This window comes from Talpa europaea (genome assembly GCF_964194135.1).
Source record: "Talpa europaea genome assembly, chromosome: 9".
Lineage (NCBI taxonomy): Eukaryota > Metazoa > Chordata > Mammalia > Eulipotyphla > Talpidae > Talpa > Talpa europaea.
The window spans coordinates 96304059-96321189 of NC_140076.1; the positions used below are offsets into that span (position 1 = coordinate 96304059).

General features: G+C 41.7%; 1 protein-coding gene across 4 annotated transcripts in view; it reads left to right on the top strand.

Annotated features, from left to right (window-relative positions):
* The window catches only part of ABCD3 (ATP binding cassette subfamily D member 3), a gene marked incomplete at both ends in the record, with an annotated part of 62008 nt that extends 55243 nt beyond the window's left edge, over positions 1 to 6765 (top strand). For all 4 annotated transcript variants that reach the window (XM_084243664.1, XM_084243665.1, XM_084243667.1 and 1 more), the window contains 3 exons: positions 2782 to 2886; positions 4108 to 4164; positions 6688 to 6765. In XM_084243664.1, the coding sequence (XP_084099790.1) occupies positions 2782 to 2886; positions 4108 to 4164; positions 6688 to 6765 (240 nt within the window). The remainder of the gene's footprint in view (positions 1 to 2781; positions 2887 to 4107; positions 4165 to 6687) is intronic.
* Positions 6766 to 17131: the final 10366 nt, after the last annotated feature.

The window sequence follows — 17131 nt, forward strand, 5'->3', positions numbered from 1 at the left end:
TTTTATATGACAATTGTGTTTTTTTTTTAAAAAATTAATTAATTTATTTCTACAAGCACTGGGTACAGTCAGAAGCGCGGGAGGGTGAGAGAATTCACCAGAGCCAGAGCAGGGAGCAGAACAGGCAGACAGACGAAGTACACTACTGAGGGGAGCAGCGGGCAGCAGGAGAGGTCTGCTCACCATGTGGGACTCTCACCTGGCAGCCGGGGATCAAACCGGCGCTGCATAGGCTGTGGGCAGCTTCGCAACCCAGTGCTCAAACGCTGCGCCACCGGGGAGGCCCATTTGTGTATCCAGTTCTCTTCTCTCTGTGTCCCTTGAACTCTGAAGTGACATTTCTCTTTCATTGTACCAGTCACCATCCATCGGGGTTGCTTCTCGTAGTATCACAAGTTGGGATATTTTTTACTCTGACCATAATCATCTTTTTCACTCTACCATTGTATCAGAAATACTTTCATAAAATTTTTAGTGTTCTTTAAAAATCCATTTTGTCATTCTTTTTCTTTTACCTAATTGGCAGGTATGCCCCTTCTTCAACCTCTCTGAGAACTCTAGAATATTGGCCCCTCTCCTTTCTTACAGCAGATCAGTCTACTTTATCTTCCTTCCTGTCCGGTACAGATGTAATAGTCCAGCCCTGGCACATGGCAGGTACTCAGGAGAGATTTTTGAAGGAAGGAACAAATGACCCTTTACCCTTAACTTCCTTTCTCACTTTTTATTTCTTCATATTAATTACCTAAAGTCCAACCCAGCAGCAACTGTTTTCCTTGGCATTACTGTACATTGGCTTGTGGGCACAGCTGAAAAAACCAGAGGAGTTTGGACTGGTGCCCCACATGTCCCTGGTGTCCAGTCTTACAGAAACTTACAGCATGGTTCTTGCCATCATTTTTCTTGTTTCCACCCCCTCTCTTTTTTTATGGTAATTATTTAAAAACTACCAGTCTTATACTTTGTACCTCAGTATCTACCACTATTGGCAGAATAACTCACTACTTAAAGAAAAAAGAGAAGTTGTTATTTCAGTTCAGTGATAGCTAATTTTTATTGAGTGCTTAGTAGATGATATCCAGGTCACTTCATTTAATTTCCATACTAGTCCTGTGAGCTAAGAACTGAATATCCCATGTTTGAGAGGAAATTGAGCCTTTGTACCATTTAGTAGCTTGCTAAGCAAATATAGCTAGTAACTGTTAAGGCTGAGGGGTGGGGGACAGTCTGTCAGCCTCAGGCGGCAGCATTCATAGACTCAAGACATGTTAAGTCTCCCTGAATGGTGTTGTCACTTAGCTGGTGGTATCGTGAGAGAAACACATTGAGAACGTGTTCATGTCAGATGATACATGTGTGACGAGGATTGAGAGTTCTATGGAACCAGAGGAGGGACTTTGGTGGAATGCTTTGAAATAACCACTGTTTTTTTTTTTTTTTAAAGATTTGTTGATTTATGCATATAAGAACTGGGGCACAGGCCAGAGATGTTGAGGGGGGCGGAGAGGATTCACCAAAGACAGAGTGGGGAACCAAACAGGCACATTGACTGAAATACACTACTGAGGGGAACAGTGGATGAGACAGGAGAGGTACTATCTGCTGCGCTTTGTGGGTTAGCTCCCTGGCTGGGTGTTGAACTCGTGCTGCAGTGGCTGCAGACATCTTCATAGGTTGCGTCCTAACCCCTTGCGCCACCAGGAAGACCCATAACCACTATTCTTTATTATTATTTATTTATTAATTTTTTTTTTTATAGAGGCATTTTTATTTGTTTGTTTGTTTGTTTGTTTTGTTTATACATGCACTGGGTACAGTCAGAAGCGCGGGAGGGTGAAAGAATTCACCAGAGCCAGAGCGGGGCGCAGAGCAGGCAGAAGGACCGACGTACACTGCTGAGGGGAGCAGCGGGTGGCAGGAGAGGTCTTTGCGCCATGTGGGACCCTCCGCTGGTGGCCGGGGAGCAGCCGGGGATCGAACCGGCGCCGCAGAGGCCGAGGGCAGCTTCGCAGCCCAGCGCTCAACCGCTGCGCCACCGGGGAGGCCCATAACCACTATTCTTAAGTAACTTTGCAAAGGGCTGTATTGACCTTCCTGCTTCCACTCTCTGTGGAGGATATGCCGTCATCTCTTGAGAAAGGCTGAATGCCTCCATCTGTGTTTTTGGATCTTCTCTTCTCCAACTATCTTATCCCTTTCCTTCAGGTTTGCATGGAGAGAAAGAGAGACACACACACCCACCCACCCACACACCCACCCCCCCCCACCCCCCCGCCATATGTTTAATCTCTTCTAGGTCTTCTCCTTCAGAAAGATGCTTTCAGGTATCCCAGATCTAAAAAGGTCCCCTATAATCTGTAGCTTTCGTTCTCTGGATTGCAGAACTTTTGGGTAGTCTTTGCTAGCTACTCCCCTTCCTCACCTCATACTAATAGATATTAGCCCCAAGATTGTGTTTACAATCATGTGCTGCATGATGTTTCAGCCAACCGTGGATCACGGACGTGATGGCAGTCCCTTTGTGTAGCCTAGGTGTGTAGGGGGCTGTACCATAGAGGTCCGTGGCAGTGTTCTGTGTGTTCACATGACTGTCGTCTGACAAGGTGCGACTGAGAATGTATTCCTGTTATTCAGTGACAGGTGATTGTCTCGGTTCAGTCATTCATTTGTCAGATAATTGAATGTTTCCTGTATACACATACATATTTAATTTGAATTTGTTTTAGCTTATTAATTTTAGGCCTGCCTGTGATTATACAGATTGTTTCTTTTTTGCTTCAGATGGCGAGGTTGTTTTACCACAAGCCGCAGTTCGCCATTTTGGACGAGTGCACGAGCGCGGTCAGCGTGGACGTGGAAGACTACATCTACAGCCACTGTCGAAAGGTGAGGATGGACAGGCCGCTTGGAGGGTTCCTGTCCCCACCCCGTTCAGAGTCCAGCAAAATACCTGTCCAGCCAGCAGATTCCAAGTCACTACCCAGGGGTGATTCTTGTTTAATAAAGATTGTGAATTGATAATTAATAGACATAGAGGAAAAAGAATTATAAATGAATTGTGTATATAATTCTATTTACTAGTGTCTTAGCTATAAAGCAAATAATGTTATCTATTTCCCTTTTGCCACCTTTCCTTATACCGTATTTAATAAGCAGGTATTTTTTTAATTTGTTCCATTAACTTTAAATATCATTTTTTAAAAACTAAACAATAATCATTTAGCAATTTTTAATTTGTTCATCTTTTTTTTGGCCTGAGTAATATTCTGAGGCTAATTGTTGCGATTCCAGAGTAATTAGTCATTGATCTCAGCTTGTTTTTCCTTGAGACATTGTTGTTATCGTTCATATGTGTTCTAGATAGATTTTAACAAGAATAGCATACCCTGTTTTTATTTGGGTATTTACACTAAATATAAAAGGTATTCACAATCGAAATCCCAGAAAGTTTTTAAAACCAAAAGATTTTTCACTGTTTTTTAGTAAGCCCATTGGGTAGCAAACTCAGCAAAGTAATGGAAGGTATTTAAGTACTTTGTCTCATTTACATCATGGTCCCTAAGTGTTGCTGCAGACACTTTCATGTTTTAATCACAGAATCCACCTCACAACCCTCTGAGGGTGGTAAAAACTGCTTTTCCAAAATCTGAATTCCAAGACATGATACAAAACAAGGTTCCCAATAAAGGACTATGGCCTTGTATTGGAAAAGCAAGCTGACAGACGGTGCTATGTTAATTGCATTTTCTGGTTTTAACCTTTTGCTAACCTGTGCTCTTGCATATATTTTTTACAACAAAATAGAAAACGTGCTAGGATACCTGTTTTCTGCCCTCCTCCAAATAATGCACTTAATGCCAGTACTTGTTAGTTTAATTTTTTTCTTAATGCTTTATTTCTAAATTTTGGTTTTTTGTGGAGTGGATGATCCATGCTTTGCATTACCTTGAACAGTTGGCATCAGTTACAATTTTTTCTCATTGATACTGATTTTTTTTTTTAAACGATAATGACCAAAGAGTCATCTTAATGATTTACAATACATAGCCTTGTTTAACTGGTGACTCCGTGTTACTGATAATAAACCTTATTGCTTCGCCTGCATAGGTTGGCATCACCCTCTTCACTGTGTCACATAGAAAGTCTCTTTGGAAGCACCATGAGGTTTGTATTTCTGACATGGTTGGTACAGTGAAAGTTTATTTAAATATGTGATATCAGGCGACTATTTTAGATTTCCTGCTGTATATTTCCCAATAAGCATGTATCTTACAGAGCAAGATGATTCTTAGTTTTATGAAACAAGACTTTCTTATATATTGTGTTAATCATCAGTTTTGACAGCTATAGTATATACAAAAAATTCCTTGTTGTATATGATATCAGAGAACCAGTTAGTAACTATCCAGTTTATAAATGACTATTGTATAATAATTAATAGTTGCATGATCTTGTCACAACTATGACTAAGACAGCTTTTTCTTACCATCCAGTATCAACAGAAGAGGAAGAAGCACAGGAGGGTGAGAGAATTCACCAGAGACAGAGTGGGGAACAGAACAGGCAGACGGACCAAAGACATTGGTCTGCAGGAGAGGTCTGCCGCGCCATGTGGGGTTCTCCCTGGCCGGCTGGGAGTCAAACCCGTGCTGCAGAGGCTGTGGACAGCTTCACAGCGCAGCACTCAATCTGCTGCGCCACTAGGGAGTCCCCAAGTCTTTTCTTTTTTGAGATTTATTTATGCACAAAAGAATTGGGGTACAGGCCAGAGGTGTGGAGGGTGAGAGAATCCACCAGAGACAGAGTGGGAAGCAGAACAGGCAGATCTACTGAAATACACTGCTGAGGGGAGTAGCAGGCGAGGCAGGAGAGATCTGCTGTGCCATGTGGTTCACCTCCCTGCCTGCGGATTGAACTCGTGCTGCAGTGGCTGTGGATAGCTTCATAGTGCTGCATCTTAACTCCTTGTGCCACCAAAGGGGCCCGAGAAAGAGTCTTAAGAAGGATTAGGTGACAAAACGTTAAGGCACATTTTTAGTAGCCATCAGGACGACTGGGTGAGGTGGGATAATGTCACCTGTGTTTATCACTGCGCAGGACTGAAGTAGAATTCACCTAAGTGGTCACTGTAACCACACAGTGAGGTCTGTGTGCTCTGGGGCAGGTGTCTTATTTATTCTGGCACCCCAGCACTGCCCATCCTAGGATAGAAGTTCTTTTGAACTCTTAATATAAAGTGCTCACACCCTAAAAATAAACACAGTTTACCTCACTTATTTTCTTCCTTTCTTCCCTTCCTTTTTTCCTTCCTAATGGATAAGAAATTTTTAGGTAAAAGAAAGGGTTCAAGAAAAACTGGAACTGTGGTATTGGTATTCTGTCCCATAAAACACACACCTGATGGAGTATCTCTTTTGTCATGCACATAGCTCAGTGCTGGCTATATGCTTCCAGACCTTTTGGTTTAAGTGATAGCGTACAGAAGAGAAACTGAAGAGCATTGGATTTGAAGTTTAAGAACCTGGTGTCAGGCGTCACTCTGTCTGGCATCAGATGTTTTCTTCATATGACTAAGTTACTGATCCTTCCCTGCCTGTCTCATGGACTCCACCGAGGGCCAAAGAGGGACCCCAAGGAAAGGACTTAAAATGTGATGAGATGTCTACACCTGTGTGACTTTTACAGATAGTTTTTTTAAAATCTGGCACATTATAAATTGTTCTTTTTTTTTTTTTTTCTTCCACAAATTGAATAATTAGAAATCAAAGCAGTGTGTTTTCTGAGAAGGTCAGGTATGTCACAGCCATAGAACAGTGAGGGCCCTTGAATTTCCCCTCCTCCTCTTCTGGAGGTAGAGACCTGCATCAGAAACAGCAATCAGACCAGTGAGTGTGTGAAGGAGAGGTGACTCAGAGGCCAGAATGTCTAAAAAATAACTGTAGAAATTAGAAAAACAGAAGTCTCTTCTGTTTAAAAAAAAATAAATAAAAGCAGTTTTGTAACTGCTGTCCAAAGTGCCTCTCTAGGTTGGGGTTTATAGGCACACTATATCATTCTTCTCCTCGGGTAAGTCCCAAAACAAAAAACCTTAATAAATCAGAGGTGGCACGCTGATCTGGGACACCACCTAAAGGAATTTTCAAAGGCTGCCCTTTTGAACAGCCTTGGTCGAGATTCAGTTCCATATGTGGCAGGTTATAGCTTTCCTCATGAAGCAATAGAAGTGTTCTAATTTATGAGGTGCTTACAGCTTTGGTTTTTTTTTTAAAATAATGAAGAATTCTGGTATTTGCATTCTCATCAAGGAAAATACTTACATCAATTCCAACCAGTTACCTCTTACTGTTTTTAGAAAGAGCAGACCTTATTTAACCCTCAAGAACTGTATCCGTAGATATAGAAGTCCCTCAGCTTCATTTTGCTCAGCATTACTTGATGAGACAATCCTGTCCTACTTTGAGTGAGATGACATTATTCAAGAATCTGATTTTGTTATACATTGTTTTGTGGAAAGCTGGAGTTCAGAATCTATCAAAGATGTTAAGTGAGGACTTGCTGTATCAACTTGGGAAAGTTTTAGTGGCTTAAAATAATCATTTCTAATCCCTTTCTAGTATCATAATCTTTACATAAATCTCAAACACAAGAAAAATTCTTACTGATTTTTTTCCTCTTTCTTTTCCATAGTACTACCTGCATATGGATGGCAGAGGCAATTATGAATTCAAACAGATAACAGAAGACACAGTTGAATTTGGCTCTTAAGAGAATCGGAGAACTATCCCATGGGCTTCAATGAAATAATTACAGAATACACTTAGAAATTACAGCATACGTTGTAAAGTTGAGCTTGGTTTTTTCTTTTTAAACAAAGCAAAAAATTAACCAGATATAAAATAATTGAGAACAAGTTGTTAAAACATTTAATGTTATATAGGATATTGCTAATTGTGTATATGTTGTTTTAATTATTAATATGTACTAAGAATGTCCTTATTCTTGTGGTTAAAAACCTGCCTAAATTAAATTGGGCTTAAATCAGTGTAACCTGATTCATCCTGGGATGTAAACCATTTGAAGTCAGCTAATTTGACTTTTATGGCTCTTATCCTTTCCTTCAATGAAGAACCCTATTTAAATCTGGGGTCATCACTTGTTCTATTCTCACAAGATAGTCTGAGTTTCATTTTCTCATCTCCCATGATTGTGGGAACCAACAAATCATAGTGTATTACAGAAATGGAATCTGTCATTGCATAGCAGTAGCGGTTATTACACAGTGGCAGATTTCTTTACCTGCCAAAGTCATCCTCCTTCCTTGTCTATGTCTTGGGGTACCTTTGACTCCAGGAAAGCCATTTGGATTTTCTTAGGTGAAGAAATAAATGTGCCCCTCTCAATCTTTGCAGTATTGAGCTGTTTGGTGGGTTCTTGTGGTGGTGTAACAAAAGTATATGTGCAGTCTTACTTACCAGAGGGGTGGTTGTTACGTTTTACACCTAGTCTTCCCAATGTTTGGGATATTAAAACAAAATCTTTACATGTCAAGCTCAAGGTCTAACAGGATTTTTAGATTTTCTAAAGAATTGGATGGATTTATGTCTGCTAGAAGCCCATTCATCACAAGTGTGATGGTGACATGGTGGTAAACTCCAAATGAGCCATAGGAATGCACTACATGAAGAAATGCACTGAGTATGCAACGTCATCACTGTCTTTGACTGTGATTTTATGTTTAAAAATATCTTTTGAAATATACACACGAGTGAATTATGTTTCCTAGGCGCTGGTTTATCTCTGAATCTTTAATAACTTTTTTATATTTTGGTTATGATATTAAAAAATACTAAGATAAATCTGTTTCATCTTATCAAGCCACCGTTAATGACTACATGTATTATTTGCACAGGGAAAACTGAAACTGAATATATCAATAAGCTAGATATGAAATCAGTTTTTATCAAACCTAGGGTTCAGAAAGGGGCATTTTATATTCTTGTTTCTGCATAACTGCTCTTGGTTTTTTGCAGAATTCACTTTAAAAATCACCGGCTACTGAAGTAAAACTTGATGTACTGATTCCATAATGCATAACATTGAATTTTTACCACTTCTCTTTAGCAAACTTGTCTACTTACCTATTTTCTGTTCAGATTAAAAAAAATCAGATATCCTATACAACGTTTACGTGTTCTTTTTATTCTGTTATCTGAATACTGGGTAGTTCATCTAGTTTTGAGTGGAAAACACAAACATAACACTCAGAAAATTTTTGGCACCCAGATTCCCTTTTTAAGAAATGTTTTATCAAAAGTGGTTTTTAACTGAATGAATTTCTTTCAGAAAAGCCAGGTAAAAACCTTCCGTACACCTCATAAATGCCACCAAATAGCCAGAAGACCTGAGAAAATATTTTCAATACTGAGAAAGGTTTTAAAATGTGGGGGAAGTTTGAGAGTTTTAGATTTCTTGTTTACCCTAAACTTCCTACTAGAAATATGCTCCTAATTCCTTCTGTAATAAATCCATCAAAAAAATAACTTTTTCCCTTTTTTTTTCTTCCTTTTAAAATTTAACAAACATTAAAGTGCCTCACCATTGGGGTGTAGAGATAGATCCTTCTGGAAACTCAGTGTACACTAACATCTAAGAAGGCTTACAGTAATGAAATCCAGTGTTTCCAAAACATGATCGACCACAGAACATCTTTATCCACATAATTCCTATTGGTATCTTCCATGGCCTGTCCTGAGAAATGGCAGTTTAATCTGGAAACAAACTAAAGTGTGAGAACTTTCATTCACAAGCAACATATTGCTTACCAGATACATTGATTGTTCTAGTTTATGTCTTGAGCCTGTTACGGGGACAGATTTCCTCTTATGCAATCCTGTCCAATTGCATCCAGATAAAGGGTGCATTGCTGCTTATCCTGACCCTGTCGTCTGCTTGATCAAAAGTAACCCCAAATTCAGCACAAATAGTTACAAAGGTTTGGAGGTTCAAAGGGAGGGGTTATAGATCTCCCCACCGTGGAGGATGTTGAGCGTGTCTTCTCTCTTCTCTCTGTCTCATTTGGTCTCTCAAGAATATCTTCTACAATACCTGACAAATCCTAGTGTCTGATTCTTTTGAGAGCTCCGTGAAGGCAAATTAATTTTCTCCTCCACCTTGCTTCCTCTTTGTACATAGGGTAGAGCTTCCTTTTCCATGTACAAAAAGTCTTGTGTTTCTCTGTCCATTATTTACTCAAAACCCTAGTTCATTAATTTCTGTTTTTCTCTTTGTCCCTATGATTTAAACCTTTTGAGTTAACTTGGTGTTATATAACTGGTATCTAAGGAATGAGAGAAGAAATGTTTCATCTTTACTTGGAAGTCCATAGAGACTTTTTGATGTCCCTATATCATATTTTTTCCCCAAAAAGATTGCTTTTGTTACCACCACACCCACCACTATGTTGCCTCAATGAAAAAATAAAAATGAAAGATTGCTTATTTTAGCAGTATTTAAAATAATTAAGAAAACTCGAATGATTGGTCATGATCCTGGGATGTCCTTTAGAACATCAGGTGATGTTCATCCAGTGATGATGAGAGCAGACTCGTGATGTTTAATATCTTTGGACTTTCGGTTGATTGAGGTAAAGCTTTTTTGTCAGTTCTTAGAATAGCTCACGCTATGTAATCTGATCATTTTGGTTCTGCTTTATAAAAATTAAGTCATCCTAAATTTTAAAAAGTCAGTATTTTAAAAGCTGTCTTTTTTAAAAAAAAGATACATTTTAAAGATAAATTAATTGGTACAACTCTTAGCCAAAGGCATTCTCTCAAGTGATGTTGACTTTGGGATACTTGAGACGAAACTCCAAACTTTTCCAAACACAATTTGGTTTTTGCAATTATCTGATGCCTAAGATACTATTCAGTGATGAAAGCATTCTCTCTTCCTGGAGCACCTTTTGTAGTTTCTCCTTTCCCCTTCCCCCCTTTGCCTGTTAATTCTTTGTCCTTGCGCACAGATAATCCTTCCAAGTTCAAGTTAGAAGGCCCCACGTAAGTTCTCTAAAACACCCTTTCCCTACCATAATATATAAGTTCTGTTATCATTACTTGTTTGACATTTTGCCCTGCAAGTACACAAGCTCCAGAAAAACTGAGATTAGCCTGTGATACTTTAATCAAATTTGGCATATAGCAGGTTATTAGTATTAGAATAAATTATTGAGCAAAAGATGTGAATTCAAATGCATAAGCATGGTTCTTGTCAAGGAAGTTACAATCCAGAAAAGAGATAATGATAGATAAAGAAACTTCTGTGCAATATTAAGTCATAAGAAAGAGTCGTAAGAATGTGATGAGGTAAGGAGAAGGCACAGGGAACCTGGGTCCAGGAAACATGAACAGTTCTGAAGGATGGGTAGGTAGAAATAGGGCACGTGTATGACTGGCATTGAGATTGGAAAGTTTTTGATCTTTAGAAAGTAATGGATCAAGGCAGAGGTCCTCAAAATACTGTCTCTGGGAATGTGTAATATTTGCAATATGATCATGACTACTTTGGGCATGGACAGAATCATCTCAGGTGCTGTTCCTGTCTCCCTTCTCCACTCTTCTTTCCCTACCCTGTGAAATCAGACCCAGTGGCCTAACAGGTTGCACAGAGAGCAGAGCTGCTCAGACGTGGGGGTGTGTGCAAATCACCTGGAGAATGATGATTCTGATTCTTTAGGCCTGGGGTGGGGTCCAAGAATTTCCATCTTTAATTAGCTTTTAAATAATGCTAAAATTGCTGTTCCTAAACCACACTTCAGTAGCAGGACAGTGACAGCTCTAGCAGCTGTGGCCACTGACAGAGGTAGAGTTCAGCAACTTGGAGAAGGTCCTCTGGTTCAATGATTCTGTCTACACCTCCCTCCGGTGCCTTCGTTGTTAATCATTTACAGGTGTTTTGGTTTTTGTTAAGGATTCCTTCTTTCATAATCCAGTCTGTGACCATTGGGGTCAAATTGCTGATCCTCATCCAGACCTGAAGGTGGCGGCACAATCTTAGCAATGAGGCTGCTTCCATTCCCAAAAGCTGCTACCCAAGCAAGGGCATTCTCCTGCTCCTCCTGTTACGTTTCTTAATCTCTGGCATGATGTATGTTCAGAAAAGACAAATTATTGTACTGATAGAGCATGTTTTTTTGGTGGTATCTGAAGCTCCATTTAAAGAGTGCCATGTAAAGAAACTTTCTGGAAGTTTCCTTAGAACCCTATTTAGGGGCCTCCCCTGGTGGCGCAGTGGTTGAGCGCTGGGCTGTGAAGCTGCCCGCAGCCTCTGCAGCGCTGGTTCAATCCCCGGCTGATCCCCGGCCGATCTCCGGCCGCCGGGCGAGGGTCCCACATGGTGCGCAGACCCCTCCTGCCGCCCGCTGCTCCCCTCAGCAGTGTATTTCATCTGCCTGTTCTGTTTCCCGCTCTGGCTCTGGTGAATTTTCTCTCCCTCCCGCGCTTCTGACTGTACCCAGTGCATGTATAAATAAATAAATAAATCTTTAAAAAAAAAAAAAAAAGAACCCTATTTAAAAATTTATTAAATAAACATTGTGTATTCAAGAAGAATTGCAATTTGTCAGTTTCAAAATTGCTGGATTTTTAAAAAAGCATTTTCAAAAGAGTGATATTTTTATTGTTAATTATTAATGTTCTAACAACATAGAATCTTGCAATTTAGGCAAAAAAAGGGATGAGGAGCTTTTAGACCAATTAGCCCACTTGACAGGCTCCCCAGTTTTGCTAAGTTCTCTTAACAGTGACCTTCTCAAAGTGTGGTCCCCAGCAGCCCCACACCTGTAGCATTAGCATCATTTGTATTTCACAACAGGAAGAATCCTGCCAGGCCCAGGTGTGACAAACCTCCTCATGTGGGGGAATCAAGGTTCATGATTTGTATGTTCCTAGCTTGAGTTTGGCTTCCAGATGGCTGATTCTGATGTCTCCAAGGACTAGGCATCCCCTGTTTGTGTCTACAGCCATTTCCAGCTTCTTGTGATACAAGGGCTCAAACCAGCGGATCCCAGACTTTATGGGGAATTAGAATCACTTGAAGGACTTCTTGTTAAAGTACAGATTGCTACTTCAGTAAACCTGAAGTCACGGTTCTTAGCTTTCTTAGCAAGTTCTCAGGTGATGCTAATGCTGCTGGTCTGGGGACCACTTTGAGAAGCACTAGTCGAAACTAACGCCGGAACAGTAATGGTTTGGAAGTGTGCAGGATCATGAAAAACAGTTCTCCGAATTAGATAGGCACACAGGGTGTAATATGTGAGGATGAGCTGACACTTTCCCAACTTCCAGAGTGGATCACTCAGTTCCTGAGTAGGCAACTCCACACGGTGGAGCCTCCCGCTCAATTCTGCCTCCCCAATCCCCCGGGTGCCTGCCTGGCCTGTCACTGTGCAGCCCTCAGCCCCTCCCTAACCCTGACATCTTCACGCTCTGCACTTACAAGGGCTGGGTATTGGCCATGTGTACAATAATGCAGGCAGCTTCCCTTTAAAAGAAAATAGCATAGCAAGACTTGGCTCTTTATGGGGGATGGGCATTAAAAACGTGGACAAGAGGAACCTAGGCTTGGAGTAGAGTTAGCGGGATAAGCGGGGTGCTCAGGAAGACTTGGGGCATGTCTTATAGAATGGCAGATCAGCACGTAGTCAAATTTAGCAGAGAGAAGGCGCCTCTTCTGCCTTTCCACCAAACCCTCACAGAAGCAGATGCATGAAATCCTGCTTTCGTACTTTTAAGAGCAAGCCTTGTGGTGAAACATTGCTATGAGTCACTGATGCGTTCATGTGTGTGATTTTTCAGTCCTTTCTTTAGCTGGAATGATGGAATGATGTCCTTTGAAATATGGAGTGGTGTTTTTCCTGTGTCCTTTGACCCTTGACCCTGCTCCCTATTCCTCCAGTCTGCAGATCTGTGGTCATTGTCTCAGGAAGGGAAGTGGCAACTGGAAGAGAAAACTGGAGTCTCCTCTGGCTCAGGACAGTCTGGGCAGACGGGACTAGTGCACAGACAACAGAGTTACGAGAGCATGGTGACTGGGAAGGGGGAGGCTTCCCAACCAACCACCGCCCTCCAACTAGAAAAGGATTTCCCCACTGAAGGGAGAGGCCAGTCTGAAGGGAAGGGAGGGACTGGAGGGCAGGGATGTGGCAGTGGTGGTGGTAACTTGACGAAAGTGCAGGGAAAAGTCGACATTCGGGAATCACCAAGTTGCTTGGATTGGTTTCTAGGCCTGTGGGAAGGGAGTCTGAATTAAAAATTGAATCAACTGTTAGGAAAAAATGAAGAAAGTTACCATTGTTGTCCACGTGGCCACTACCCGGCCCTTGGGAGTGGAGAATGTGAAGACGCCAGGGTCAGGGAGGTGCTAAGGGCTGCCCCGTGACAGGCTGAGCAGTTACCCAGGCGCTTCGGGGAGCAGAACTGAGCAGGAGGCTCAGCTGTGTGGAGTTGCCCACTCAGGAACTGAGTGATCTGCTCTGGATGTTGGAAAAGTGTCAGCTCATACTCACATCTTCCTCAAAACCTTTATGGAAAGACCAGTTATTTCCTCCTTGGGCTCCCCCAGAACTGGTGGAAAAACCCATGAGAAATTACTTCCTTGGCATCTGGGGTCACTGTTGGTCAGCATGATTACAAATCAGGAATAAAATATCATCAAGACTAGGGGAAGCAGAGGCTGAACTGGATCTGTTGCTGCCACCGTCCCCCCACCCCCGGCATCGGTCTCTCTCCACCTCTAACCATGCCAGCCTGCTAATGGTTGCTGTTTCTCCTCTGTCCGAGTCTTGTGTGAAATCCTTTTTGAAAAGACTGCTCTGTGAAAAGAGAATAGACTGTAGGAGACTAAATGTGGAAACAGGGAGACCAGCAAGGGGGTTATTGCACTAAACCAGCAGGAGATGAAAGCAGCTTGAATTGGAGGGATGAAGGAGGAGAAGGTGACCTTCAGAACTGGGACATAATTGAAAGATGGAGCTGATAGGCTTCGCCGAGGATTAAATGTAGCCTGGGAGGAAAAAAGACATCGGTGAGCACACCAAGACTTTCAGTCTGAATCAGTGATGCTGCCATTTCTTAAAATGGGGACAGAATGAGTCTGGGTTTGGGAAATATTACAGATTCTCTTTGGCCTTATTAAGATTGAGATGCCCACCAGACATCTCGGTGGAGAAGTTGTGTAATTGGATCTGCCAGCAAGTATGGAGTGCAGGAAAGGTACTGGTGGCTAAGGCATACATTGGGAGTCATAGAACATATAGAAGATGTGGGCATGTAGCATGATAGAGTGAGACAATGGAGTCATGGACTTGGATGTATTACCTAGAGAGTGATTATTGATAGAGGTTAGGTTGGAGCACTAAGGCGAGTCAACATTTAGAAGTCAGAAATAAGAGGCTGATGTCCAAGAAGGAGTAGAGACTGAGGAAATCAGATGAGGAATTCTATGAGGTCAAAGGAAGATTTTTCTTTTAAGACAGAAAATCTTTAAGTATGTAACAATATTTGGAATAGGAATGATTGAATAGAAATGGAGACCTCAAAAGTGTTGGAAAAGGGTAACTTCTGGGCAATATCATCCAATGGTTTAGAGGGCATGGAAATAGAATGTTATTTTGCATTATAAGCTTTTTATATTAAAAGCTTAAATTATAAGCTTTGTCTTTGTTTATATTCCATGGTCAATGCTTATACAATGCATCAATTAGGGTGATTTGACTGGGAAAAAAAAACTCAGTCAAGCTTGGGTAAACAATCAGTTTATTTTCAGTGGTAAAGCATTGGGTAGGGATAACTTCAGACATGGCTTGATCCATCAGTTTGGTGATGTCACCAAACACTTAGCTTTTTTTCCATCACTATGTACTTGTCTCCAATATGTCAGCTCCAGTTGAATCTGGTTACCTTTGTGATCTTCAGATAATTACCAGCAACTCTTGGGGCTATATATCTTTCTTGGTTGTGTTAAACAAGAAAGAGGGTATCCCAAGATTCCCAGAAAAAACCCTGAGGTTTACCTTTCCTAGACTGGATTCTTGGACTAGGTTTAGGGCAATCAATTTCTGCAGCCACGAGGATGAAGTATGCTGACCAACAAAGCCAGAATGACCTGGAAGATCCGTTGAGGAGCAAGGGCTTGGGGAGAGGAGAACTAGTGTCCACCAATAAGGGCCTGAATGAAAATCACATAATACAGTAATAAACCTTCTTAGGCAACAAGGAGAGAAATAACACACGCTCAATCCAGATGCCCTACAATAGGTAAAAAATGCTTTTGGGAATGAGTTTACTAACTATTCAATGAGCAGAGATAATCATTTGTTTAAGAATGATTATGTAGTTTATGTAGATTATGTAGTTTATCCCGGTAGTTTATGGATTCCAATTAGCAGTGTAGGTTTTCTGTTCCAGCACTATAAAGGCATTCATTTTAGCAGCAGCTGTTCGATCTCAGTGATTGGGAGAGGGTCAGCAGCTCAGGCCATGGCTAGAATGTGCAACACTGAAGCTTCCCGGTCACCACAGTCCAGCCTCATTCACATCTGTAATGAATTCCTTCCCTGTGAACAGCCAGACACCTCGTTACTACCCAGACCTTTCACCCTGCCAGTTCTTTCTTTAGAGGGACGATTCAAATTCCTTAGATTAGGAGGCCTGGGAGTTATATAATGCTGTAATTATTCCTGGCAGGGGAAGTGCAGCCTGAGGGAAGAGCTGCTCAGAGGCCTTGTTTGGGGCCTGCTGTACCCCTCACAGAGTATCTAAGCTCTTGGTCCTGGGTGGTTCCATGTGAGCAGGAATTCAAGATAGAAGATAGCGGCCAGAGTATACTTCTCAGGGGTGGCCCCCTGCCACCCCTTCCTGTTTGAAACACCCCATTCTCCCCACTTTCCCTGTTCTAACAAAATCCTACAACCATGCAAGAGTCAGCCTCTCCAGCACGGACACAGGTGAATCATGGCAAACAGACCCACTAAACCAAGCACTGGCCTGTTTCCCTTAATTTCTTCAAAATGGCTACCTTTTAATTCTCCTTGAAGCTACCAGCTTGATGGGGACCTCAAGGCTGGTTTTGTTTAGGTTTTTGGTGACATCACCTTCTTTCCTTAGAGTGTGATATTATTTTATTTCTAAACATTTCATGTTTAGGGCCTCCCTGGTGGTGCAAGGGGCTAGGCACAGCACTGTGAAGCTATCCGCAGCCTCTGCAGCAGAGTTTAATCCCTGGCCAGCCAGGGAGCTATCCACATGGTGCAGCAGACCTCTCCTATCTCACCGCTGTTCCCCTCAGCAGTGTATTTCAGTAGCTCTGCCTGTTCTGCTCCCCACTCTGTCTCTGGTGAATCCTTTCACCCCCTGTACCTCTGACTTGTACCCCAGTTCTTATATGCATAAGTAAATCTTTAAAAAAAATAGAAATAAATATTTCATGTTTTGAGTTTAATGGACAATGCTTGGAGTTCTTTGGAGCAAAGGAACAATGTGGATCAAAAGTTACAAACAGCTGGACAGTGAACTGTGTCTTCGCTCCTTTACCTACTTGTTCAGTGTCTCATTGGGGGGACACTTCCAGGTGGATGTGCCATGGAGGTTCCCCTAGACCACTGGCCCAGTTTCCCACCAAGGAGAGGTGGTTGTGGCTTACCTCAGTGCCAGGAACCTCATTTTCATCTCTAGTTAGAATCCACCTCAACAGAAAGTGACAGTTCTGCTAAATTTTATCTTATTTGAGTGGATACCTCACCATTTCTATTACTAGACTCATCCATGACTGAATCACCTGGCATGGCCACAATCATCCTAAAGAGGCAGTTAAAGGATAGACCCAGCCCTGCCTGCAGAGAGCTCTCAATTGACTTTGCTTTTAATTAAATCTAGGCCTCACTCCATGTCTCTTTATATATTAGATTGGCTTTTTATCCAGTTGTCTTTCAAGACTAATTCAAAGAATTTTTCTTCCTTTCTCCTCTCCAACCTGCATTCACAATTCAGACTAATGCCTCTCTCTCTCTGTGTCTGCAGAAGGTCATGGAACTCTCTCCCCTCCCTGAAATGCCTGTGCCTTCCCAGGCTGTACGGCC